The sequence below is a fragment of the Neophocaena asiaeorientalis genome, unplaced genomic scaffold (assembly GCF_003031525.2).
Source record: "Neophocaena asiaeorientalis asiaeorientalis breed wild unplaced genomic scaffold, Neophocaena_asiaeorientalis_V1.1 scaffold22, whole genome shotgun sequence".
Lineage (NCBI taxonomy): Eukaryota > Metazoa > Chordata > Mammalia > Artiodactyla > Phocoenidae > Neophocaena > Neophocaena asiaeorientalis.
Window position 1 is genome coordinate 1924228 of NW_020174422.1, and position 25323 is coordinate 1949550.

Sequence of the window (25323 nt, forward strand, 5' to 3'; positions counted from 1 at the left end):
ACAGCTCAGGCCTATTGGAAGAAACTTAATTTTTGAAAGACAAGGTAAATTAAAAATTATATATATTAAATGCAAATAAATGTGAGGATGAGGCAAAACAGTTTATCATTAAAGGGCTAGGTAGATCAGAGCTATTTAAATATTACTTGGGATCAGTCTGATGAAATATGAGGGCCCCGTGGCTCACAAACAAGACTTTGGGAGAAAGCATCAGCCATTCCCATCAAGATGTGCTGAAGCCACTACCCGGAAGCATTAATGGGGAACTCGGAGGAGGGAGAGAGCGCACTGGGGACCGGGACTCCTATTCAATGAACCAGTAACTATAACAGGTGCAAACAGAATCCTATATTCTACTCTGGCCGTGAGACCCCAAGCTTTGTGTTCAGATCTGAAGTTTGTATTATTCCTGATCCCCATGTTGTCTCGGGTAGGAACTGTGGAGATTATTCAGTTCAAACCTCCCATTTTATGGAAGTGGGAACTGAGGCCAAAGAAAGGGCCTTATCCAGGGCCACTCAGCTGCCAGGGGCAGGCAGGCAGGACCAGAACCGGGCCTTCTGGGTCTCCCGGCAGTGCTCTCTGTAGTCACCAGACCGGGCCTTTCTTTACTCGAAAACTGGCTCTGATCTTGGAGAGTGCAGATGGTCAGGTTGCATCCTGGTTGAGTCAGTCTCCCCTCAGAGATTATGAGCTCCTGGAGGGCAGGACTGTGTTCTGTTCACTGTTTTATTCCCACCGTGTGGCATGAGGCCTGCCACACGTCAGACAGTATTTATTTGTTGAACAAATGAATGAAATGGAGTACAGGATATATAGCAGAGGATCAAAGCCACAGCCAGTGCAGTTCTGATGCATGAAAACTCTTGTGTCATAAGATAATTATCTGAAATTCAATTAATTCTTACCAAATTTGCCTCTGAACACGATCCCTTACTCCTCACCCTAGGACAAGAAGACAATGTCAAGAAGTTTAAAGGCTATTAAATACTCAGGCTAGGTCCCATCTGCAACTGCTTTAAGTCAGGCCAGCTGTGGAGTGGGTGGGAGCAGACTTCATGGCAACAACAAAAAGAGAAACATGTGCTCGGAGAGGACTCTGATGTCACCCTCCACATGCAGCTCTAGTGGTTTCCAGCTCATTCTTTTCTTTCCCACTCTGAAAAGGGACCCCCCCCCCCGGCCATGATTTCTCTCTGAGTCCTACCCCCCTTTGTCAAGGTGACATAATGCTGGTGGTGTGTGTGTGTGTTTGTGTATGTGTGTGTTTGCACGCACCCAGGGCCCTACCTCCGAGCTCTGGAAGGGAACCTCTCGTCAGCACCCACTGTATAGCAAAGCTCCACGCTGGTGATCTCTCACAATAAAGAAGTTGGCACAGCAAGAAAAAACATAGAAATCAAAGCCCAGAGGTGAACGTTTCACACAGTGAAAGCCAAGAACGACAGACTCGATTCTACGAGACGTTACATTACACGTGCCCTTTCCGTTTTGCTCCCTCCACAGCCCAGAGTCACACCATGGCCATGTCCACTGTTACCTGTGCTCTGCTGCAATCCTCTCAGGATGTCCCCACGGACGGTGTACAAACTATAAGCGAGGCAGAAGTCAACCCCAAAGCACAGAGGTGGCAAGGTGACGCAGAGAAACACAAACGGTCCCATGAGAGCTGTGCTCGGACTGTGGCCGGGGAGAGGAACAGGTGAAAGGACAACCAGAGCCCCCGCACGGGCCAAAGTGCACGTGTGTATGCACACGCGTGTACACACACACACACAGGCCCGTGCAGGCCAAAGCGCACGTGCACATGTACACGCACACATACACACCCGTGCAGGTTCAAATCCAGAAGTATGGGCAGCTGAGGCCCAGCCCGGGCCTTCCCGTTTGCCAGAAAGGACGGCAGCCGGCGGACAGGGTGCTAATCAACGTCAAGTACCAACATACCCCCAACGCGGCTTCCACCGACTAGACTGTGCTCTGAATACCTTGCTGTTTCTATATTTAATATATTTCTTTAAATTTCCACTGAAGGAAAGGGCAGAAGTAGGGAGTTACCAAGGGTCCTGACTTTTTAGGGTGATGTATACATTCACCGCCTTGATGTAGTGATGGTTTCACAGGTGTGCACGTGTTAAAACTTATCAAATATACACTTTAAATCTGTCCACTGGATTGTTGGTTAGTTATCTCTCAATAAATCTGCTTGCATTTTCCAATGAATCTGCATAGTCGTTGTGGATAGTATTCCAGAAACGCCCATTTTAAAGGGTGAATTTCACACGTTCGCTCATGAGTCACACGTCTCGTTTCTTAACATGTTCTCAGTTTAACTCAGAGTCCAGCTACAGTACTAGATTCCCAAAGGTCCTCAGGGGGCTCATCCCAGGTTCCAAACGCAGCTCCTGCCTGGAATAGACCCCCTTCTCTACTCTTCCGGTTCCCAAATCCTCAGCCGCAGAAAGGGCTCCCTGCTCCTCTCCTGACCTCTGCCTAAACCCAGGCCCCTGGATTTCCATTAAGAAAATGAATTTATCTACCATGAATCCTGCTCAGGGCCAATGCAACGTGCCTCAGAGGGAGAGCAGCACTGAGCGCTTATGAGATCCTGCCCAGGGAACCACCACCACTGTCTCGTGCACCCTGGTCATCAGGGGACCCCCACACACGGACGTGGACGTGCAAACCGCTTGGCCGCACAGAACGCTGACTGAGCAGAGCACCTTTTCCATTTCTGGTGCACACAGAACTGGGTGTCATGATGCCCTCCTATATTAAAGTCTCGAGGAGCAGGGCCCTGGGCCTTTGGCAGGAAACGCTCCCGGGGGAGCCCCAGAGCTCTGTCAGCCACCCAGGGCGTCAGAACTCAGGAGCTGACCTAGGATGGAAATGCTGGGGGGTGGCAATGCACCCTGGTCATCAGGGGACCCACACACGGACGTGGACGTGCAAACCGCTTGGCCGCACAGAACGCTGACTGAGCAGAGCACCTTTTCCATTTCTGGTGCACACAGAACTGGGTGTCATGATGCCCTCCTATATTAAAGTCTCGAGGAGCAGGGCCCTGGGCCTTTGGCAGGAAACGCTCCCGGGGGAGCCCCAGAGCTCTGTCAGCCACCCAGGGCGTCAGAACTCAGGAGCTGACCTAGGATGGAAATGCTGGGGGGTGGCTCCTCCCCAGAAACCCAGAGAAATCCACATACCACGCCAAAGCCCAGGATGTGATTGCCCTTCAGCCATTTCTTCCCCAAAGGCCCTGGCTTGGCAGGAGGCAAGCACTGGCCACTGCACTGTTGACAGCGGGTCCAGCAGTGGCCCCCTGCTAACCCAGGGGTCTCTAAGCCCCGGGACCCCAGCAGGACAGAGAGAGCAGCCCAGGGTAGGCCTCCGGCTCTCGCACTGACTCCTCTGTTCCATGTCCAGAGCTTGAGGCCCAAGGCATCATGGTGAAGAGTGGCCCTCGGGACGGGGGTGACATTGGGTAGGCCCAGCCCCCCGCCAACACACACTCTTCTCAGACTCTCAGCGTGTTACGCGTCCACTCACTGTGGAATCTGAAAACTGCCAAGTGTAGTTAACCTGGAAATCTGGTCTCAATGGGTTCTGAGGTGGCCACTGGATACGATGAGGATTAAAGGTCAGAGATCAGAAAAGAGGACGTTAGTATGTGGGAATAAGTTAGGAAAGGAGAAGGAAGTCTAGTTTCTCGCGACAGGAAGTTCCCGGAGTGAGGCGGATCACAGCCTGTGTGAGAGGCAGAGGATCCTTAGCTACACAAAGGTGGAGGTGCGGAGGACGGAAAACCAGCCACAAATCCTCACCGCTGCCCACTCACCGCCTTCAGGACACTGAGGCTCCAGGAGACCCCAGGAGACCAGGTGAGGGCTGGGAACCCCCAAGCTCTGGGTCCCCCGTGGCGAGGCCATTACCTACAGCTCCTGGTCTAGCCGGGCAGTAACGCAAAATAAGGCTGGGGCTTCCCTGGTGGCGCAGTGGTTGAGAGTCCGCCTGCCGATGCACGGGACATGGGTTCGTGCCCCAGTCTGGGAAGATCCCACATGCCGCGGAGCGGCTGGGCCCGTGAGCCGTGGCCGCTGAGCCTGCACGTCCGGAGCCTGTGCTCCGCAACGGGAGAGGCCACCGCAGTGAGAGGCCCGCGTGCCGCAAAAAAAAAAACATAAACAAAATAAGGCTGCATCAGTAGGGTCACAAATTCAACTGGAAAGGCAGAGCTCCAAATACACATATGAAAATCAGTCATGGGAAAGTAAGATGGTTTTTCTAACACACGTGATACCAGAGTGGTTCATCACATTCCCAGGTTAGCCCACATGTCTATTCTACGTAAGTTCAGGACTAACATTATTCCTTAAACTACATTTCCTCTATGTAGAACTTTGTTTTAACAGGAAGATGCACCCTGAATTCCAATTTGGGAATTACCAGGCCTCATGAGGGGCTGGGTGGGCACTGGAGGCCTTGCAAGGAGGGGACAGCTGAGGTCACATACTTCCCAGCACAAGAAACCATGCTTGTCGTTTTCCCGAGAAAAGGTAGGTCTGAGTCAAATACCTCCTGAGTGTTAGAAACTGAGAGGAAGGAGGGTAGGAAGGAGAAAGGTTTGGGAATCATGGGTGACTGGCTTGGGATGTGGCAGTGACTGCTAAACTACATCCTTAAGTGCTGTACTTAGTAGAGCAGAGCCGAATTAACAGGACGGGTTACAAAAGCACAGGATTTAACAGGCCCACTCAGGTTTCCTCTGAGAGGACCTGATTACAATCAGACCCTAAGTGTCCAGACTCATTCTAGTCTGCAGGTCTATGTGGAGCTCCAGAAGCCTGGGGGATTTCAGTCCTGCCCCCTGGGAGGCGAAGTCAGCGTGTGTGCTTCTCACTTCTCGCCACGGGGAACACAGAGACCTGAGTCCACCTCAGTCCACACCAGCTCCCGGAGCCTCAGTGGGAGAGGGTGGGGGAAGGAACCAGTGACTTACGTTGTATGCATTGATAATCAGTTGAATTATATTTTTGGAGTCTCCGTGTAATATCTCCACCGTTGTTCCAGGTATCAGGGCTGTAAAATTCTTGGGGGGAAAAAAAAAAAAGAAAACAAATGAGCCCATTTTGCCCTTCCACACTGTCAAAGAGTGAACACTGCCCTACTAAGCTAGAACCGTCAGGGCCCCCAGCACTGATTCTGCCACTCTCTCGCACCGTAAACTAGAGAAGATGCCATAAGCAGAGGTAAGAAGAAGGCACAGGGAATGGAGTTGTTGCAGTCGGCTGTGGAATCTCGATTCTTGAAGGCCTGGGTGGAAAGGGCCTGACAAGATCTGTTCCTAAAGCATAATGTCATGCTTCTTCTTGGAGAGCCCTCCTCTCTGGCACGTAATGGACAACTCTCTGGAATTCCATCCTCTAAGGTCAATATATTATTGATGTGCTCGCCCTCTCCCCCCTAGACTACACAGGCATTCCCAGGTTCAGTTCAAGGATGCCCTCGACCTGGCCAGCAGAAGTGAAAGGAGAAACTTTTCTAAGGGTCTCGAATACAGCCTCTTTTCCTAGGAGGGAAATGAACGTGAATGGTGCCTTCCCAAGGAGGTCTGGTATCTCCGGGTGAAGTCTTTGGCAAAGCAGGCAGCCTTGAAGTGGCTGCCTTTCCTCTTTCACTTGTACAAAGGCCTGAGTATATCACTTACTAAAGTGACAGAAATTGTTAGAAACACCCGCCACCCTCAGCCTGCCTTTGGACTGGATATGCCTCCCGAGCAAGAGGTCCTTGGTTCTGAGCAAGGCTGGCTTAAGCCAAGGTGGGTCTCTCTTCCCTCCTGAAGCATCCGGTAGGATTCTCAGTACAGTCTGTGCAACTGACCTCTCTAAAAATGGTATTTGTAAATGGATATGTCCTATCCTGCTATCTTCACTAAGCAACCTCCTTCCCTTGTTTTCATCTTCTAAAATTGATTCAGACTAAAAGAGGATAAAGAACTCAAGAAGGTGTAAGTGGCATTTTATCAATGATTATCTCAGGCAGAAGCAACAGAAACACACCATCAGACAAGGGTTCTTTTGGGGATACTTAAGAGCAGTAAAGAGAGGGGACAAGGGTTGGCTGTTCTAGAGGTGGGGATTAATTTCTCATAACCTCTCAATTCAAAAGATGTCAGAGGTGAGCTCGGCTTCACACTTGGCTCACACGAACACTCCCTGAGCAGTCTGGAGGAGAGTTCTAGCGAAAGGCAACTTGCCTGTGATCGTGGGAAAGAGCACATTCACGAGGGAAATGTATAATGGTGGCCCATGGGATGACCCGGGAAGAGTCTCTCTTAGACAGGGCAGACTCACACACATACTACTCTGTTCACTCAAGACACGTAGTTTTCTTCGGAAATTCCTGTCCCAAACTAACCCACTGGTCCCCCGTACTCTGCAGGAAGGCATAAAAACTCTGGACTGTGGAACTGGTGATGTAGCCTGCCTAGATGCCTAGCTTCCTTTCTGTACATTTTCATTGTATATCATCCTTCCCTATTCCCCCCTGGGTGTTTCCATTTCATCATCTGAAAAACTATTTCCAAAGTTTTTCTCATTACCAAATTAGAAACCATATGTTTAACTTCCTTGGTATGTACTGCTGTATGAACGCTTAAGAGCTTCCTTAATACTATTATTTTCCAGTAGATCGGGTCAGGGCTATATTCCACCCTCCTCTAGATCTCCGCCCACACAGAACAGGGCTGTTAACACCCCTCACCCGGCCTCCCCACACTTCACCTGATCCCACATTCCAATCTCCCATTCATCTCAGGGTCAGCAGGGCCCCCAGATTCAGGCCATTAGCCTCCTTCACACGCTCCAGGTGTACCTTGTAGAGCATATAATGGTTCTTCGTCACTGCAAAGATGAGGTTGATGTTGTTTTCTGCCAATTTCTCTCCAAGCAAGGCCAGGGATGGATAGTCCTAGAGCCAAGGCAAAAGTCAAGGTTGTAACACTTCTCCCAGGCTGACACACGAGCACATGGCTCCAACGTGCACTCAGTAACTCATCACTTGCCACGATAAGCACCTTCCCCTGGCAGGGCCTTAATAACCACGCCCCATCGTCAGCTCCTTACTGAGAAACTGTAGGGGAGATTCTCCAGGAAAGGACCCTCTGGCACCTACTAGACTCGACTCAGTCCTCCTACCCCTCCAACCCAGAAGAAAGAAGTGATGAGTGGAGGTTTCCCACACTTGGTCCGTGTTTCCGTCCCTTCAGCAGGAATGGGGCAGAGGGGGGAAGTCCCCAAAAGGAGAGCCACCACGTCCGACCACCTACCGTCAACACCTGTTATCTTCCCTCTCTTCCCCAAGACTGATCTTCCTGATCTCCTTGCCCTATTTTTCCTTTTCCTGTGCCCAATATTGGGCCTGCCAATGTCCCCTACAGGCTCTGCTCAGTCCTCTCATGGCTCAGAACGGGCAGAAGAGGCTGCTGACATTTGGACTAAAAGTTGGGCTACAGAGGGGGAGGGGTGCAGAGCAAGAAGGGAGGGAGGACACCTCGAGGCAGCTCAGCAACGTCCGGAAGGACTTTAAGGGCTGATGATGGACGCAGGGGTCCTCATCGGTGAGTTCTACAGCTATCAGGTTGTATAGTTACGAGTTCTTTATCCAGACTCCATTACTCTTGACCACCTCTTAAAACTGGAGATAATGGGCTAGTCCAGCAAGAATTAAAAGAATTGCTCTCTAGCCAGACACCAGAATGGGTTTGGGAAGGAAGACGGTGTAGATTTTGCGAGGAAAAAACTGTACAGCAAATGTGGAAAAATCGTAATTGTTGGGTCTGGTTGATAGGTAGGTAGAGTCCACTTCACTGGCCTAGCATATGTTTGAAATTCTGCCTAAGTTCTGTTTAATCCCATGGTCCCAGGGCCAGGCTCCTGGGAATGGAAGGTCCTTGGGGCTTCTCCTCCCGTGTAGGACACCTGCCACCCCAGCCCTGACACCGATGGAACTCAGGGCATCAGGAAACCCATTTCTAGAAGTCAGGAAGTCTTGTCTTCGCTGGTCTTGCCCCATAACTTCTATCCCAGTTTTTGGCTCTGCTGGAACACAGTCCTCTCCCTCGTGCAAAACCACCTCTCCCCTTTGAGATCCATCCTGTCTCGCCAGGTCACCTCTTCCCTCGACCAAACACGCCCCATGTGGGGGCACAAAAGCAGAAAGATGAACCAGCTACAGAAATCCCTGAGAAATGTTCTAAGTTAACGACGAGGAGAAGTTCTAGAAGCCCAGTTGGAGAAGATGGAGTAGAGACCCAGTCCCAAGAATGGGGTGGAAAGTCGGTGAGTGGAGGTCCAGAGGAAGGTGGCAAAGGCCGGCGAGGCCTCGGACCACAGGCGGGGTGGCGGGAGCGGTGCTGGGGTCCCCGGTCCGCACCATCTGGTTGGAGGCAGTGTACTCGTTGGCCTCATTCAGGTGGCACTGGCCGTCGTGAGGCTGCACCAGGCCCCCCAGCTTTCCGTCCAGCGCGATGTGGGGCACGTCGTCCGTCGTGAACACCAGCAAGTGCAGCGCGTCCTTTCGCCAGCCGATCTTCTCCTGAGGGACAGAGGTTGACGGGTGTTAGGCCTTCCTGGCTGCCACCCAAGCCTGCCCTGGGGCATCCTGCCCCTCCCTGCTCGACTCTGTACCTGACAGCCACTCCCCTTGGACGCCTCCCCTTTTAGCCTCCCCTATAGTTCCTTCCACAGAGCAGCCTTTAGCCCCCCAACCTCCCTTCAACACACTCGGCTGGCTGCCCTTGTCTAAGATGACTGGTAAGTGACCACTTCAGTCCCCCAATTAGACATGAATCACTCACAGCAGAGTGTTCTAATGACCGACAGACAGATCTATCTTTGGAGGATTTGAGAAAACCGGCCATCTTTCTGGTAGAAGTAAACCACTCCAGTCACGAACTGAACTAGTCTGGTAGTTAAGGTCAATCAGACTAGCTCTCTTCTCCCTTTACTGCTTCACTGTATGGAATGTATCCACTCTTCAGACAGAGGCACGGCTCAACACGAGCTATCTTGCAAGGGAAGGACTCTATTTTTTCATATTTAGACACTGTGGCCCCGATACTACACAAAAACACTCCCAGTCATTACTAGTAGGAGCAGCTAGACCCTGATACAGGGCAACAAAAACTGGGATAGGGTTGCCTTCATACCAGTAGTGAAAGAGCATCCCAAGATACGTGGGTAGCAGGATGGACACAGGAAGGGTTTAAACACCACTGAGTTATCTACACGTGTACACTTGACACTGAAATAGGAGACTGGATTCACAGACTTTACAAGTTAAAAGCTATCACCTTATGGCAGATAAGGGATTGAGGGTATCGTCCTCTCTTCCTTATCGCCACAATGATGGATAAAACAGCCTTCAAGAGCTATGATATCTTCTCATTTGCTCCGAAAGCAGCGTGGAAATAAGTCACAAAGAGTCAGTGTAACACAAGGAAGAAAAGGCAGTTTGAAAGGAAGCCAGGGAGGACTGAAAGCCAGGAGGCCAGCTGTGAGCAAAGAATTCACCTTTGGGGAATCAGTTTCCCAGACTCTCAATGTTCATCCAACAGACAATTACTGACTTCCTACCACATGCAGTCCCCATGGAAGGCACTGGGTCTAAGAAACAGCCTGTTCCAGACCTCAAAAAGCTTGCAGTCAAGTGGAAACACAGCCTTAACGTATCACAATAAGCATGCTTTTTTACATCTTTATTGGAGTACAATTGCTCTACAATGGTGTGTTAGTTTCTGCTTTATAACAAAGTGAATCAGTTATACATATACATATGTCCCCACATCTCCTCCCTCTTGCGTCTCCCTCCCTCCCACCCTCCCTATCCCACCCCTCTAGGTGGTCACAAACCACCGAGCTGATCTCCCTGTGCTATGCGGCTGCTTCTGAGAAAACCATAATTCAAAAAGAGTCATGTACCAAAATGTTCATTGCAGCTCTATTTACAATAGCCAGGACATGGAAGCAACCTAAGTGTCCATCGACAGATGAATGGATAAAGAAGATGTGGCACATATATACAATGGAATATTACTCAGCCATAAATACACTTTTAATGGAAACGCGGGGAGGAGGAGAGAAGGCTTCCCAGGGCAGAGGAAATGTCAGCTGAGCTGAAGGTGAGGAGGACCCTTCAAGGAAACTGGAAGAAGAAACGACAGAGGAGGCAGAAGCTGGGGTGGGGAGTGGGTTGTTCTAGGTGCTGGTAAAGGCACAATGACCAGGCCGGGCATGTTTTCAGAACCCAGAGGAAGAAGGTCCCTAACACAGATGCATTCTAAGCTGTGACAAAACTAATCTACGGTATTAGAAGTGGAGATAAGTGGATTCTCTTGGAGGCAGGACTGGGTGTCTTGAGAGGGGGTGTTAATAACTGGAATATATGAAAAGACAATGAAAACTCATCAAACAATTTTGAAAAACAACAACGAAGTTGGGGGATTCATTATCTAAGGCCAAGACTTATTATAAAGCTACAATAATTGAGACTGTGTGGTAATGACAAAAGGATAGACACATAGACCAGTGGAACAGGATAGAATCCAGAAATAGACCCACACATACGGTCAATTCGATAGAAGGTATTGGAATAATTAGACATCCATATAAAAAAAAATGAACCTCAACCCACAGCTCTCACTGTATACAAAAATGAACTGAAAGTGGATCACAGACCTAAAACTATAAAACGTCTGAAGGAAACAAAGGAGAAAAGCTTTGTGACCTTGGTATAGGCAAAGATTTCTTAGATGATTCACAGGATAAAATTTTGATGAATTAGACTCTGTCAAATTAAAAACATCTGCTCTGGGCTTCCCTGGTGGCGCAGTGGTTGAGAATCTGCCTGCCAATGCAGGAGACATGGGTTCGAGCCCGGTCTGGGAGGATCCCACGTGCCGCGGAGCAGCTGGGCCCGTGAGCCACAACTACTGAGCCTGTGTGTCTGGAGCCTGTGCTCCGCAACAAGAGAGGCCGTGATAGTGAGAGGCCCGTGCACTGCGATGAAGAGCGGCCCCCGCTTGCCACAACTAGAGAAAGCCCTCGCACAGAAACGAAGACCCAACACAGCCATAAATAAATAAATAAAGTGGAAGCCTGTCTACAATAAACATTAAAATACGAGAAATACGAGCTTTCTTTAAAAAAAAACAAAAAAAACAAAAAAAACAAACAAAAAAAAAACATCTGCTCTTTGAAAGATACCACTGAGGGGCTTCCCTGGTGGCGCAGTGGTTGAGAATCTGCCTGCCAATGCAGGAGACATGGGTTCGAGCCCGGTCTGGGAGGATCCCACGTGCCGCGGAGCAGCTGGGCCCGTGAGCCACAACTACTGAGCCTGTGTGTCTGGAGCCTGTGCTCCGCAACAAGAGAGGCCGTGATAGTGAGAGGCCCGTGCACTGCGATGAAGAGCGGCCCCCGCTTGCCACAACTAGAGAAAGCCCTCGCACAGAAACGAAGACCCAACACAGCCATAAATAAATAAATAAAGTGGAAGCCTGTCTACAATAAACATTAAAATACGAGAAATACGAGCTTTCTTTAAAAAATAAAATAAAAAAAAATAAAAACATCTGCTCTTTGAAAGATACCACTGAGAAAATGAAATGCCAAGGCACAGATCGGGAGAAAATGTTTGCAAAAAATAAAAATCTGACAAAGGACTTGTATCCAGAATGTATAAAGAACTCTCATAGGCCAATAACAACACAAACAACTGAATTTTAAAAGCTAGAGACTTGAATAGACATTTTTACCAAAGAAGAGATATGGATGGAAATAAGCACATGAAAGGATCCTCAACAACATTAGTCATTAAGAAAGTGCACAGGGCTTCCCTGCTGGCACAGTGGTTAAGAATCCACCTGCCAATGCAGGAGACACGGGTTCAAGCCCTGGTCTGGGAAGATCCCACATGCCGCGGAGCAACTAAGCCTGTGCGCCAGAGCTACCGAGCCTGTGCTCTAGAGCCCACGGGCCACAACTACTGAGCCCACGCGCCACATCCACTGAAGCCCCCGTGCTCCAGAGCCCATGCTCCGCAACGAGAAGCCACCGCAATGAGTAGCCCGCGCACGGCAACGAAGAGTAGCCCCTGCTCACCGCAACGAGAGAAAGCCCGCGCGCAGCAACGAAGACCCAACGCAGCCAAAATTAATTAATTAATTAATTAAAAAGAAAAGAAAAGGTGCACATTAAGTTCACAATGAGATGCCATTAGATAGCTATGCCAATGGCAAAAAAAAACCAAAAAAAAACAGCCCTGAAAATACCAAGTGCTGGAAAGAATGTGGAACAATCAGAACTCCCATAAATTGCTAGTGAGAATACAAAATGTTTTGGCGACTCTGGAAACCAGTTTGGCATATTCTTATAAAGTTAAATATACAATGACCATCAACTCAGCAATCCCACTCTTTGGTATTTATCCACGAGAAATGAAAACTTATGCTCACATAAAAACTACTACGCAAATACTTATATAACAGCAATTCGTAATCACCAAAATTTAGAAACAACCCAAATGTCCATCAGGTGGTGAATACATAGACAAACTGTAGTACATCTCTACAATGGAATACGATTCAGCAGTAAAGAGGAACAGACTGCTGATACACACAACTCGGATGAATCTCCAAAGCACTAGGTTAAGTGAAAAAAGCCTGACTCAAAAGGCAACTTACTGCTTAACTCCATTCAGAAGATATTCACGGAAAGACAAAAATATAGGGACAGAAGACAGATTGGTGGCTGCCAAAGGCTGAGTGCCAAGGGAGAAGTCAATAACAGACGGGTATTGGGAAACTTTCTGAGGTGACAGAAATTACCTGTATCTTTTCTTTTTCATTTCTTTTCTTCATCTATATCTTAATTGTCGGGGTGGCTCTAAGTTGTTAATACCTAAAAAGGGTGAATTTTACTCTATGTAAATCATCCCTCAATACACCTCACTTTAAAAAATGCTTAAAGAAGTATATACATCTTTTGACTCGATGATTCTACCGCAGGAGACTCTATCTGCAAGAAGTATTCTGAAGTACGCACGGCAGTATTTTTACTAATAGTGACAGAACAGGAAAGAGGTGACTACCCTACCAGAATACGGGAACGGTTAAGCAAACTGAGATCTCTCCTTTCCACCATTAGAAATTATGTTCATAAAAAGTATGAAATTATGTGTAAACATGTATAATATAAAGTGAAAAACAAAGAATACAGTACTGTAATTACAGTGTGATTACAAACTATGGAAGAAACAGGCATCACTCTCCACTAAAAAGAGAACAGACACTGAAACAAAATATACCATAATGATGTTGGGATTGAGATTAGAGGCAGTATCTTTCTTTTTTCCCCAAACTATCTTTAATAAGTGCTACTTTTAAAAGACTAGACTTTGAATGCTGGCTCTGTCATTTAACTTTTTCAGCCTCCTTTTCTTCCACGCCAGCTTCTCAAGGGTCATGCAGGAACCTAAGGAGGGTGACAGCAAGCAGACAGAATAACGTGGAACTTGGAAACTTGAAAGTGGGCATGGGAGCTTTTTGTCACTACCAACTACCTGTGTAGCTTTGACCACAATTATTTAACATCTCAAAGTTTTTTCTTGTTAGTAAGACAGGAATAATAATACTTAACATTTATTGTTCACCTCCACTGTTCCATCACATCTTCACTGCAACCCTTATGAAGGAGGTAATACATTGTCATCTTGCAGATGAGGACACCGGTGTTCAGAGACATTAAGTCACTAGCCCAAGGTCACTGAACCAGTAAGGACCAGAGAAGTCAGATTCAGAGGACCTGCCTCTTATCCGCAAAGCTAACTACCCAATCACACAGGGAGAGCCGAGGGTGTGTAATAACTGAGATAGTTCATCGAAGTACTTGGCAAGCTCTCAACTAACAACTGCTGATCCAGGATAAATGTTTGTTGAATTGGAATACTGCATCTGAAACAGAAATAGCTCCACAAATGAAGAGTAGCATGGCTTAATAATATTAATTCTGTCTTCTCTGAAGTGGACTCTTGTTATGTAAGTGATGTTAACAAACTCGGCCCAGAGGTCGGGCTGCACAGAATGAGATGCTTATTCATTCACTCAGCCTTTTGGGCTTGGAGATTTTACAAGCACTGACTCCACAGAGAATTTACAATAGAAATAATTTTCCTACTGTCTGCTTGGACTATTTTGAAGTCTTAAGTTCTGTATCCACGTTCGGGGCAGAGATCAGTAGTGTGAAAGTGGATTTTTTTTTTTTAAAGGAGTAACTACAGAATGGAGTGTGGCATGGAGGCCAGCATACGAGAGCTTTGGCATAGACAAGGCTGAGTTCAAGGGTTTGCTTTTTGAGACCCTAAGTCAGTCACTTCATCTCTCAGCCTCAGTTTCTTCCTCTGTAAAATAAAGATAATCCTACTTTGCAGGGTTGATCCTAGGTTAACAAGTATTTAGTACATAAGACACACTAAAAAAGGGGTCTATAGTTACTACTCTCAGACTAGTAATAACTTTTACATTCCTTCTCGTCTCCTTTTGCTTCTTGATGTGTGAGGCTCCACGGTCACTACAGGGACCATGAAGGCTTGCATACCGAAAAGTTTAAAAGCCCTGTATTAATTAAAACCACAGTGAGATTCTACCACACACCTAATAGAATGGCTAAAAATTAAAAAGACTGGCCACATCAAACACTGGGGGAGATGTGGAGAAAACGGAACTGGCAGACACTGCCCATAGGGTTCTAAAATGATACATGTACTTTGCAAAACAGGTTAGCAATTTCTTAAAAAGTTAAACACCTACCATATGACCCAGCCCTCCCACTCTTAGGGACTGACCCATGAGAAATAAAAGCATACAGCCACACAAAGACTTGAACACATTTGTAGCAGCTCCATTTATAATAGGCAAAAACTACCAAATATCCAAAACAACCCAGATACCCATCTACAGGTGGATGAATAAACTGTGATGTATCCACACAAGGGAATGCTACTCAGTAACAAAAGAAGTGATCACTCCTTAGCACAGATGACACTCAATAGCACACATGAATCTCAAAACAGTTGTTCTGAGTGAAATAAGCCAGGCCAAAGAGTATACACTGGATTGCTGAAGTTTTAACAAACGCAAACTCATGTGTAGTGACAGAAAGCAAAGTAGTGGCTGCCTGGGGAAAGGGGGCAGGAGACGCAGGAGGGAGAAATGACAAAGGAGCACAAATACTCTTTTTGCGGGGGAGAAGAATATATGTTCGTCATCTTGATTACGGTGAATATATATCTCACGGGTACGTATAAATGTCAATATTTGTCAAGTTGTACACGTTCAATATGTGTAGTTTATTATACATCAATCATACCTCAGCAAAGTTTTTTTCAATAAAGGCTTGGTGTGCTCAGAAAGTCATTCAAATATAGTAAATTGGATGACCAGACTGAATGTCAATACTGTGCTGTGTAGTGTGAAAGTAGTGTGAATACCAGCTATGCATATTCCTTTGTTTGGTGGCAGTGCCCACAAAGCAGCTGGGAGTGTGGGCTCGGATGAACGGCAAACCTCAGTTCATGCCCACATCTTCCCTCGGCTTGTCTTTGTGACACTGGGCATGTTAATCAATCTTTCCCAGTCCCAGCTTCTCAGCTATAAGATAGAGATAATAGGGCTTCCCTGGTGGCGCAGTGGTTGAGAGTCCACCTACCGATGCAGGGGACACGGGTTCGTGCCCCGGTCCGCGAAGATCCCACATGCCGCGGAGAGGCTGGGCCCGTGAGCCGTGGCCGCTGAGCCTGCGCGTCCGGAGCCTGTGCTCCGCAATGGGAGAGGCCCCAACAGTGAGAGGCCCGCGTACCGAAAGGCAGAATAGGGTTGTTGAGAGGATTAAACAAAATGATACACAAGGAGCACACCCCGCTCAGTACCTGCAGGCAGTAAACAGTCAAGAACCGACAGTGATTGTCCTCAGTACTTCCATGGAGCCGAAAATCTGTGACTTAAATCCAGAAACACATAATCTTATTTTTGGATTGTAGGGTTATGGGTGATGTTTATTTCCTTTCTGCTCTCTGCATTTTCTAAATTTTTAGATTGAATGTATTCTCTTTTTATACAAAACTATTTTAAGAGAAAAAAAGATAGACTGATTTGTTTAGCTAAACTTTTCTCCAAGTCTCTGGGTAAAAACAAGATTTTTAAAAGCCAATCTCCTAAACATGACAGAGGTCAGCCCTCAGATGAAAATGTCACGGGTGGGCGGGACGGAAATGCGCTGGACTCCGAAGCCAGAAATCCAGCATCTGGCCAAGCCTGCAGTGTACCTGCCTTCTCTTCAGTCAGATCTGCATCAAACCCACCACAAGGTCTCTTCCAGCTTTTCAACTCCCAGTTCCCACGTGCTCAGGTGAGCAACGGACACACGTAACAGGACTCGCCTCGTCTATTCCAGGCGCTCAGTGTCTGGTTCCACAGCCCTAGTATGCCTCTCCGTCATAAACAAACAGGCATCGGCATCCCCCTGGCCTCTCCTCTGGTCTTAATGCTCTCAGGGAAGGCGTGCTCTCCCTCCCCAAGGAAACGCAGCCCCCAAATCCCACCCTCTCTGGAGCACCGTTCCATCCGTCAATTTCCTCTGCGTCCTTTCCTTGTGCCTGAAGATATGCTCACGACCCACTTCTAATAAACACTCTGTTTTTGACCCAACATCTCTCATCACCTGCTAGTCATAGAGGCAGACTGGCTGCCTCTATTTCCTCTCCCCAGCTCCGTATAACCCGACTTCTCCACACACCCCTACCGTCTCTCTCACCGGCGGCTCCCAGTCACCCGCCTCCTGCCCCCACACGCACAGTGGTTCTCTGCCCCAGCTGCATGTAAGGTCCTCAAGGGAGCTTCGACGATGCTAACACCTGGCGGTTCTGATGTGACCTGCAGCCCAGCCACCGGGGCTTCTAAAGCTCCTGGGTGAGCCAACTGTGGCGCCAAGGTTGCGAACCTCGAAGCTCACGCTGAGGTCCTGCTGTCAGCCCCGCAGCCATCCTCTGGCCTTGCTCTCCGGCCTCTCTGCTGCCGACCAGGGCCTCCTTCAAGCCCTCCTGCCCTTGGCTTCCTGGACACCGCACCGTCCAATGCCCCCGTCCCCTATGGCTGCTAGCGGATTCCACCTCCTCTCCCGGCACTGGATGAGGTCAAAGGTGACACTGTCCCCGAGATTTACCCAAGTTCCATGCATCTGCTTGGACAGCTCGCAATTAATTCCCTCTCCCACTTGATCTCCTTCCTGAGCTTTAGTCCCAGGTCTGGACCAAAAGCCAGACATGTCTGCCGTCACCCAAAACTCAACTTCTCCAAAGCTGATGCACCATCTTCCCCTCCAGGCTTCCCCACTGCTGACAAAGGGACCATCAAATGTTTTATCTAGAAAACTTAGAATTATCTTTTTCATCCTACTTCCCTGGTCCCACCGCAACACCCGTCCAGTCCCGAACTGTCCATTCTGTCTTATAGTCCACTCCCATGACCTGTGTTGAGCCAGAGCCTTTGGGCAATGCTATGTGTTTTACCCTCCTTTTCCTAAGCCCACTCTGGGTGAGCAGGCGAGGCCCAAGGCTCACCCCTCTCCCAGCCACCAGCCTGCCTTCTGCCACCCGAGGGTGATGTGTTCTGTGACCCACGTTTACTCCAGCTGTTCCAGGCGAATCACACATGTGCGCAGGAGACCATGCTATGTGAAAAGCAGCCATCCACAGACTCTGGACACACGTGTCAGAAGTAATGAGTGGTGGGAGGAGCTGCCGCCAAGCCCAGAACCTCTGACTCCGTCCACTCCCAGGAGGCAAACCCTCTGGTTTTGTACGGGCCACCAGTCCAATCTGTGCTGAGGCCAGAGATGACTTTCTCCAGTTGGAAGCTCAGTGGAGAACTTACCAAACTCTGCTCTGTCCTCAGAAAGCAGCAGAGATCTGGAGCTGAGAGAAGACAGGAAGGGATGTAGAGGCTAGAATAACAAAGAGCACTGCACCTGGCACATACTTGGCACTCGGTGAGGAATGAGTAGTAAGTGGATACGTGAACAAGATCAGGGTTGGGTAACAAGAAAACCTCCCTCACAATGTCCAGAAGTCTTCAATCACATCACTCCCAATTCCACCAACTATTTAATATGCTTTGCAATCCAACAGACATCTTCTTTTAATCATATAAATACGGGAAGCAGTAAGGGGCTAACTTAAGTGAAAATATTTCATCAGATCACCTGCCATGCACTGAGATCTGAGAAAACTAATGGGAATTGCAGAAAGGGTGGCAGCAGGACCATGGAGATCATCCAACACGAGCTGCAGAAGGGTGGAGGAGGGGAGAGGGGCCAGGTCAGTCAGTGGGATGGTTATTGGAGGCCCTGGGCAGCCAGGCCTGGAAGTCAGCCTGGGGAACCTGGGATCCTGAAACGGCAAAGAGAGAACAGTAGTCCGTGAAAAGGGGAAGCAGAATGGAGGTGGAAGGCCAGGCCTTACAACCTTTGAGAAAATAAATACAAACTGGCTCCTCCCAAGAGTGAAGACAGACTTGCTGGCTTGTTCACCTCCAACATGTGGCCCCAGAGACAGTGAAATAACGGCTAGGGAGTAAGGATGTCATTTCTCTGTTTGAGGACATGAAGCTCTGGCCTGTGCGGCAATTTGGTTTCTGGGGTTGGAACGAGTCACACGCAAGGGGCTACACGGTCTGACAAAGAGGAAGGTCACTCAAAGGCCTCCATCCTCCCCCGCCCACCTCCAGACTGTCCCTGGGTGCCCTTGAGCTGCCCCACCGCACCTGGACGTTTACCCACTTGGTAAGGTGGCTCCACGGGGAAGCCATCAGGAGTGGAAAGCTTTTCCGGGCGCCAGCTCCAGGCACGCTGAGCTTGGCACACAGAATGGGTGTGCACGGCGGAGTTCACGGTCATGGTGGCCAAACACAAATGCAGCTTAAGAGGGTGCAGTGAGGACCAGACAGGCCAGAAGGAGCCACTGTAGAACAAAAGCACCAGTGGGTTACTGGGCAGAAAAGCTGCCTCAGAGGAAATAAGTAGCACCTGAAGTTCGGAAAGAACCTCCGAGGTTGGCTCATCCACGTTCCACCCGTGCAGGGATCTTTCATCCGGCACCTCCTCCGCACGGGCCTGGGGTCCCCACTCAGACTCACTGCCGCATCTGGCAGCCTGCTCCACAGCTGAGCAGGTCTTCGCTAGAAATTTCTCCCTGGCCTTGAACTCAAACCTGCTTCCCTGTGGCTAGCCTAGCTCATCCCCTGGAACAGCCCTCTTCTGTAGTGATGTCTGAGGTCAGGTAACACGCTTCTTCCTGGGGTGGCTCTCGTCTCGGTCAACCTTTAACCACTCCTCAGAGGTGTGGTTTCCAGCCCCGGCACCATCCACTCACTCCTCCCTGCTCTCTAGCTATCAGCGTCTGCCTTGAACACAGCCCCAGAGGCAGATGCAGGTCCCTGGATGTGGTCTGGCTGCAGAGGAAGGCAGGGCTGGGACTGCGGCCTGCAGCGCACGGCCTGTGTTTGGCAGCTGAATCTTCCGACAGGCTCACAGAAGCCTGTGGGTCCCAATATCCATGTCCTAGTGACTTGCTTATACACAGGGACCACAGCAGAGCATGACAAGTGTGAGAGGCAGGCTCAGGGATGCCCTGTGGGAGGGTGCACGGGAGGGCCTGGGAATCTGAGAAAAGCTGACGCCCCACCCAGCGGTCTTAGAGGACATGGGTGGTGGGGCCCACCCGAATACAGCCTGGCTCGTTTGCCTCGGCTTGCTTGTTCCGAGAAAAAGGCCCGCAGTACTCTCTCTGGTAAACAGTGTTCAGTACAGGGGAGGCCTAGATCAGGATGCTGTTTCAGCGAGGACAGAAACACTAGCTTTAAATGATGGGCTTCTCTGTTCTCGATGTCAGTCTAAGTTAACTAAAATCAATGGCCACCCAGACAGCTGGGTCCTCCAGCCGGGTGTCAACATAGCCCACGGGCCTCAGTTGTCACTAAAGAGTCACCAGCCACATGCTCCCTCACTGCGAAAAGGAAGCGCCACCTGAAAGAGTGTCTCCACAGCGCTATCTGGGAGAGCTGAACAGAACCCACGGTTCCGAGACACCATGAATTATAAACGAAAAGGGGGTTATCAGTGTTCCCGTGTCACAGATGGGGAAACCAAGGGCAAAGACAAGCAGGCTGGGCTTCCCTGGTGGCGCAGTGGTTGGGAGTCCGCCTGCCGATGCAGGGGACGCGGGTTCGTGCCCCAGTCCGGGAGGATCCCACATGCCATGGAGCGGCTGGGCCCATGAGCCGTGGCCGCCGAGCCCGCGCGGCCCGAGCCTGTGCTCCGCAACGGGAGAGGCCACAACAGTGAGAGGCCCGCAAACCGCAAAAAAAAAAAAGCAGGCTCACTCAAAGGGCTAGGCTCCAGCAGCGCACCGACCTTGGGACAGTACCCGTGGTCTCCCTAGAAAACCCGGAGGCTGCCAGAGCCATGTTATAACTGTTTCTGATAAACAGGAAACTCTTAGTTCCAGAGAACAGCAGTACGTGCAGCTGTCTTTCCCGGGACAGAGTCAGTCCTGGCTCTACCACTGGCAAACTGGGTCACGTGGGAAAGCGAAATGGTTCCTTAGAGGAGGACTCTGCCTTCTTTGGAAGCACACCCCTCCCACTTCTCCACTCTTGTGTGGCCACAAAAGACGGCAGGTTATCTAAGGTCAAGGTTGAGAACTCCCATCTTTGGAGCCGGGAAGGTGGGTACAGTTCCATCTCTGGCTGTGTCATTTCCAGCTGTAAGACCTTCAGGAAGTTACTCAACCTTTCTAGGGTTGTTTCCTTATCAAAAGCAGACAGTACAACCACCTTCAAAGGATTAAGTAAAACAAGCCCCACTGAGGTGCTTGGCATAGAGCCTGGCTCTCACAAAGCATGCAGCCAATGGTAATCAGTAGCACCATCACACCAGAGCCTCAGGGCAAACAACGGGGAGGCAAAGAGACCAAGGAGACCCTTGAAGGGGAAGAACACTGTGATTCAACCACTGGGTCCTACCAGGGCCAGACGTTCTATAGTGTCCATGCACTCCGCCGGTACCTTAGATTGTCGTATAGGCATCTGTTGTCCAACTGCAGTGATGCTCCCGGGGACGGGAGCTGTGGCTCAGTCATCTGTGCAAGCCTCACAGCAGCTCGTGGGGCATCTTGCAGACTGTAAGTGCCCAACAAATTTCCAGAAGTCAAAACTGAAACACTCTGTACACTGACCTTTCAGGCAAGCACAGAGAGAGAACAGGTTTGGGGGAAGAAATGAGGAAGGAAAGGGGGCTGACCTGACTAGCCAAGGGGCAGACCCTACAGCAGATCTGAGCTTGGGGACTAAGGAGTCTTGACTCCTACAATGCACTTAAGGAAAAATAAGGCTGAATTCTTTCTGTAATTCGCTTCCCCAATCATGTGGACATTCAAGCCTATTTCTGTCACTTTGTAACAGTAAACACGTTCTCACCAGTAGTTTGTTTCTCCCGTTTCCGTCCATGCTTTGCAATGAAAAATCTTTTTTAAAAATCTGTCTGTGGTTCAACTTAAGAAGGGCAAAAATGTCAATATTCCTTTCCTTAGGGAAAAGAAATCTCGGCCCATGACTCAGGATTTAGATATTCATCTAGAGCCCAAGCCCTAACAACATGCAGTAGAACATGTCTGACGTAGACTCTATGCAAGTCCAACTGAACTAAAGAAAAACGTTTGTAAATATGAGGCTGAACCATATGAGTTTTCTATTTTTGTAGGGGAAACTATCAATGGTCAAATATTAAATTTCATTGATAGTCACATGTCCATAATTTCACACGGTTCCATTTAATGTTTACAAATGAGTTGTTCTATTTCCTTTCTAGTGGATCTGAAAGCTCAAATCGAATCCGCGAGGATGGGGACTTTTTCTCATCTTTCTCTAATTTTCTTCACCGTACCTGCCACTGAGCACTTACTGGGCACACAATAAACATTCCTGAGCTGGAAAGCAGAACCAGCAGCTGTGAGCGGGGCAGTGAAGCCTACAGCACAGCTCACGGGCAGAAGGCAGAACAAGGACACGTCCCTCCAGGGACTAAAACAGTCGAGTGATTCAAACGTACACAATAAACCACAACCATGTGCAAAACAGAAAGCCAGGGAGGACCTTTACCACCTCCGACAAAAGCACTGGCCGGGCACGGGCGGAGCGCCTGCATGCCCACCCACAGCCCCACAGCCTCCGTGGGTTACAGGGAAATCCAATACTCTCACGGGCTTCACAAAGACACTGAGCCAGAGGAAGAGCAAGCAGGGTGGGTTGCATTAAGCCCCAGAAACCGTGGTGCAACTTGCTGGCACAAACGGCTCACACATGCCGAGACAGATAACCCAGACTGCATGAACACAGGACTTATGGGGGCATCCCCTCGGGGGGCATGAAGGCGTTAGGGGCCGCTGCCTTCCTTGAGGAAAGAAAGGCAGTTTTCTACGTTGCTCAATTCATGCGTGGAAAAATGACAAGTCTCAGGTCTAAAAGAAATCAGGCAACAAGTCGGAAGAAGCCAAATCAACTCCGGGGGAGGCTGGGCTGAGTGAAAACCTCTCACAGCCGAGCCTGCCTCCAGGAATGGGGAATTCTCCACCCTCTCCTGGTATCTGCAGCAGCCCCTGCCTGGCCTGGAGCTCAAGCCTGAACCAGGAGAGACAAAAAGCAAAATCAAGGGCTCTGGGCAAAGGGGCACAATGCTGTGACAAGTCCTTTGCACTGACCAGCACAGCTGGAGGGCATCCTGGACCTCCTCCCCTCCAGCCCCACCTCCCTGCAGCCTCCAGATGAGCACTCAGGCCGCCACAGAGCCGGTTAGTAGCAGAAGAGGTACAGCTTGAATCGGGACAACAGGACTCTAAGTCCTCTCTGCTCTGCACGGCACTGTCGCTACTTCCCAAAGCACCTGGCACAATGTAATAGACAGGGCTTGGGCTTTAGAATCAACTGGATCTGGTTCAAATCCTGGCTCCACCCCTTTCCAACAGTAAGTAGAGTGAACCCTGTGACACTCAGTTTCCTCACCTGTAAACTGGGGACAAGTACCACCAATACACTGAAGGACTGTTGTGAGAATCAGAGATAGTGTATACAAAAGAGCTGGAGCACGGATGACAGCAGAGCAAGGGCAGCCATCATTTTGTCTCCAGAGGCCCACAGAGTCTGTATTCCTGCAGAAAGTCTTGTTGGAGGAAGCCGTTCCTTCGGCCTCTCTGGGGATGTGGTCGCCATTTTAGATTAGGATGTTCTCGCCAGCCAAGGAATAAAGGACCCAAGCCACGCCAAGACTTTTTACTCAGCAATGCAAATTTACTTTGTTTGCTTTAAGACTTACTTATCCACCTATTTCTGAGGACACACAATGCTTTAAAAACTTAATAAATAACACAACATTAGATAATCAAGCTTAAAACAGAAAGGATAAGAAGGATAAATGTTAGGGGGCTAGAAGATGAGGCCAAAAGGGAAACAGGCTGGGTTGCAGGGATCTGATTTTTCTGTCTGACGGGAGAAAGCAGCCCATAGAATCCGTGTGGCCAGGACGTACCCAGCCAGGCTTAACTTTGCAGGGAACTTCTTTAACCTGAGAGCCATGGAGAGCAGCAAAGCCATGACTGACAACTCAGAGCTCCTGGACCACCCTGCCCTCTGTCTTCCCAGGGCACCAGCTCTCCCTATTTGGGGAGAACAGGAAAGCAGCCATGGTTCCAGTCTGAACCATTCATCACACTTGCACCTATACATTTTCAGAATAAACAACTTAGAGTCAACTTCTAGAAAAGCCCCAGGAGAGCAATAAAAGCGGTAATGGGAGAAACTATTATTCAGACCAAGAAAAAGTATAAACAAGTTTAATAATAGGTTTCGAGGTAAAGGTAAGAAATGATGGGTCGCGGCATTCCCTCATCCCCACCCAGGCCGGTACAGCATTGGGAAAAATGCCTGCACTGGTGACAGAGGGGTTCCTACTCTTCAACAGCCTCTCCTAACAATGTGACCTGCTGGGGGGAAAGATGGCAACTGAAAACTTCCACTCGTGGAAGCAGTTCTACTTCCTAAATCGAATCCTAAGTAGAAACAGACTGTTTCCTTCTTTTTGCAAAGAGCAGCTTTCCAGGAAATGTAAAGTTGGCCTTGGGGGTGGGATTTAAGACCAGTCATGTGAGCATTCCATACCCCTAAGTCCCTAAAGTTGGTAACTAACAGTCCATCCAGGGAAACCAGAGTGAGACTGAAATCAGAACAAAGAGCCTCCTGTGGGCTATGAAGCAGGCCTGTTATCAGCTCCGTCTCCAGGGCATGGGGTCAAAGGAAGCCGAGCGTGCACTGCTGCCGGAGCTGCCCAGCCAGCTCCAGCCTGCAAGAGAGGCCTCTCCAACTGCAGAGATTACAGGCCTGCTGGCTCTGTCACATTCAGTTTTCAGGATTAAGAGGAAGGGCCTTTAATCTGGGCAAATCAGGAGAAGGCAGAAAATTCAGTCAACGAAGTAAGGCATGCTTAGGGCTTTTAAAAAAAACTTTAAAAACCTAATTACCATTGAAACAAATGATATCTGGGATTTACTTCAAATAATGGGGAATAAAATGGTTAGGAAGGCAAATGAAACAAGATTGGTTACAAATTGGTAACTGTCCCAGATGGACCATGGGTACATGGGATTTTTTTTCACTATTCTCTCTACTTTTATATGTTTGAAATGTTCCGTTACAAATTTTAAAAATCGTACCTTATTTATTGTGAAAATTTAAGTAAATATAAAATAACACAAAGAAGAAAATAAAAACCACACCTAATCCTATCACCAGAGACAATTGCTGTTAACACTTTGGTCTATTTATTTCCAGTCTTTTCCATATTTTTCTTTCTTTTGTTTGCAAAATAGGGTCATACATCTATGCTGTTTTATCACTTGCTTTCCTTTCCTCTCTTAATTTATCTTAAGTATTATTCAAGTGCTCAAATATTCTTTTAGGGTGTGATTGTTATAGCCTTTCATCAATAAACAGGCCATAATCTATTTCCAATATTTAGCGACTATAAATAAGGCTGTGGTTAACCAGGAAGATGACGTCATAAATAGGTGATTTCAAGTGAGAAAGAAATTGCCTGATAGGTACCCAAACACACACTGACAGCACAGAGGAAAAGAAATGGTGAGGAGAAAAGCCGGGATCTCATCGAC

At 48.7% G+C, this 25323-nt stretch overlaps 1 protein-coding gene across 1 annotated transcript in view; it reads right to left on the bottom strand.

Annotated features, from left to right (window-relative positions):
* Positions 1-25323, bottom strand: part of ITGB5 (integrin subunit beta 5) — a 93942-nt gene that overhangs the window by 44112 nt on the left and 24507 nt on the right. The window contains exons 4-6 of the mRNA XM_024756490.1: positions 8431-8592; positions 6871-6966; positions 4997-5086 (exon numbers count right to left, since the gene is read on the bottom strand). Coding sequence (XP_024612258.1) covers positions 4997-5086; positions 6871-6966; positions 8431-8592 — 348 coding nt within the window. The remainder of the gene's footprint in view (positions 1-4996; positions 5087-6870; positions 6967-8430; positions 8593-25323) is intronic.